General features: G+C 36.2%; 1 protein-coding gene across 1 annotated transcript in view; it reads left to right on the top strand.

Moving 5' to 3' along the window:
* The first annotated feature begins 347 nt into the window (after positions 1–347).
* Positions 348–2362, top strand: part of LOC135213271 (uncharacterized) — a 15555-nt gene continuing 13540 nt past the window's right edge. Inside the window, exon 1 of the mRNA XM_064247252.1 lies at positions 348–510. Coding sequence (XP_064103322.1) covers positions 348–510 — 163 coding nt within the window. The remainder of the gene's footprint in view (positions 511–2362) is intronic.

Here is a 2362-nt window from a genome sequence, read left to right as displayed (position 1 = left end):
AGAGTGTGTGTGACTAAAGTTTTTGTTATGGAATAGTTATCGAGTCGTCTGAATATAAGGGAAAAGGCAGTTTTCGGAATACGTTGGCCTAGAAAAGAGCTTATGACAGAAGATAAATTGTTCGGTATGATTAAAAGTAAAGGAAATAAAGGTTTTGTTAGAATTTGTTGATGGATGAGTGGCTGGTTTTGTGTGAAAGTGGGACAAGGGTGTCTTCATAGCTGTTTAATATTATACCGTGAGTAGGGTTATGCACTAAGTTATTGAAAAGGGGTAGATGTAGGTGTTAACTAGTGACATAAGAATATGTTGTGAATGGAGTGTAAAATGGTTGATGATTGTCGGTTATGAAGAAATTAGAGATAAATTTTGAAAGTGTTAGCAAGAGGATAAAGTTAGGAGCGAACGTGATGGAGAAGAAGGTTATGAATGTAAATGTTAATGTAGGAGGCAGAAAGATGGAAGCAGCTTATTTGTGTAAGCATTTGGGGTTGAGTATAGCGGACAACGGTAAGATGAGAGGAAAAGTGAAGATTAAGTTTAGACGTAAACTAGGAAGCCAAGGTGGGAATTAATGAAGTGTTTGTTGATACAAGACTCATTTATGGAATTAAACTGTGGAGGTTGAATGCTGGTGTAAGAGAAGAGGTCGAGTTGCTGGGATGAAGTGTTTACATGGTATGTATAGGTACATAGGGTGAGGAATGAGGAGATTCGCACAAATGGTTAAATGTTTAGCCCATTTTGAGATGAACGAAAAGGAATAAAAGACGATTTGGGGGAGAAATTGTATTATTAAGAAGTATTAGGAAAGAGTAGAAGAACACCTGGAAACGACTGGATAGATGTAACGGAAGAGTTATTAGTAAGGATGTCTTCATACACTGGAGATACGAATGTATGTTAGGTAGTGATAAACAGAGCAGTGAAGCAAAGCAGTATTTGTGTTGTGAACTGATGAACGTTCTGGCACTATTAGTGAATGCTATACTTTTTTTTTTTTTTTTTTTTTTTTTTTTTTTTTTTTTTTTTTAAATCATGTGGAGACGATGATTTTTTCAGTAGGTAAGTTGCGGATATTCGCTAAAATTCGAAGTTCACGGGTTAAATACTTTTGCTAAAACAGTCTTGATACAAGGCAGTCTGTTAGGGGAACTAGTATGAGATTCAGGGCCTCTGTAACACGGTTTTTTCGCAATAACTTTTTATCTATGCATTTCATAAATATAACGCTTATTCAGAATACTATATTTATATACACATAAATTTTGACTGTATTCTGCATTAACGAAGGTTGAATAAATTTGGTACTTATAATGTAAGTGAAACTTTAAGACGGCCAAACTTACTTCAGAGAAAAGGTTTCGAACGCAACTCGTTAAGTAACTTATACAGCATTTCTTTCCCTCTTTCTCGGTGGATGATTGGCTATACGTAACGAAGGCTAAACCTCTGGCAACAATGACATACAAATTTGAATACAAGCAAAGCAGTACACCTTTATGAACTCTGGAACCTCTCTCCACTGATTAATTGTCATAATGAACAAACCAACAAAATATGTTAATAATACAAAACACTTCGATTATTAGGCTAACTCCCAAAATAGGTTTCCTAAGAAATTACAGTCTATTTTATAGGTCACAATCGATTGACAAGATGTAGGGAATAATTGGAAACTTTCAAAAACATAGTAGACAAGCTTGATTTGATAACTGCTATATCCAATGTCAAGCAATTTTATTTATTGGCTATCTACCTATTTACTGAAAAAAAAAAAAAAAATAGCCGGTACCGTATATTGGCTTTAAACCTTCACTAATAATTATCGTCAGTATGGTGACTTCATGAGGCTCCACCCACTTTCGCCTCGTTATAATTCAGGATAACACTGAAGGCATTGTAGGATTAGAAAATTTAACTTCTGGCTATAAAAACTAATTTCTCGAGTCGTTGTTAAGAAGTGCTAAATGATCCTCAAGGATCCAGCAGTTTGGCCTAAACGTTTAAATTCATGTATATTACTGCTATACTGTTGCGGCACTAACTGCTACGCTAGTATTACTACGCTAGCACTGATACCCACCCACATCTATGTATCGTTCCGCCATTCATAAAGTCTTTGGGTTTTCAGAGCCGATGGAGTTTCTGTTCTGGTGGATGGGGGGGGGGGGGGGGGGGGGGGGGGGGGGCCAACATTTCGTCAAAAGGTGTGTTTACCTTGCTTACGTAATGAATGTTTTTCGACTCTTGGCTCTTATACATATAAAAAAGAGAGTAATAGTAGTGCAGAAGATAAGAGGCAATTTGAAAAGCTATTAGATATGCCTACTAGAATACAACATTCACAAATAAATCACCT

Source organism: Macrobrachium nipponense, chromosome 42, assembly GCF_015104395.2.
Source record: "Macrobrachium nipponense isolate FS-2020 chromosome 42, ASM1510439v2, whole genome shotgun sequence".
NCBI lineage: Eukaryota > Metazoa > Arthropoda > Malacostraca > Decapoda > Palaemonidae > Macrobrachium > Macrobrachium nipponense.
This window is presented reverse-complemented; position numbering and strand designations above follow the sequence as displayed.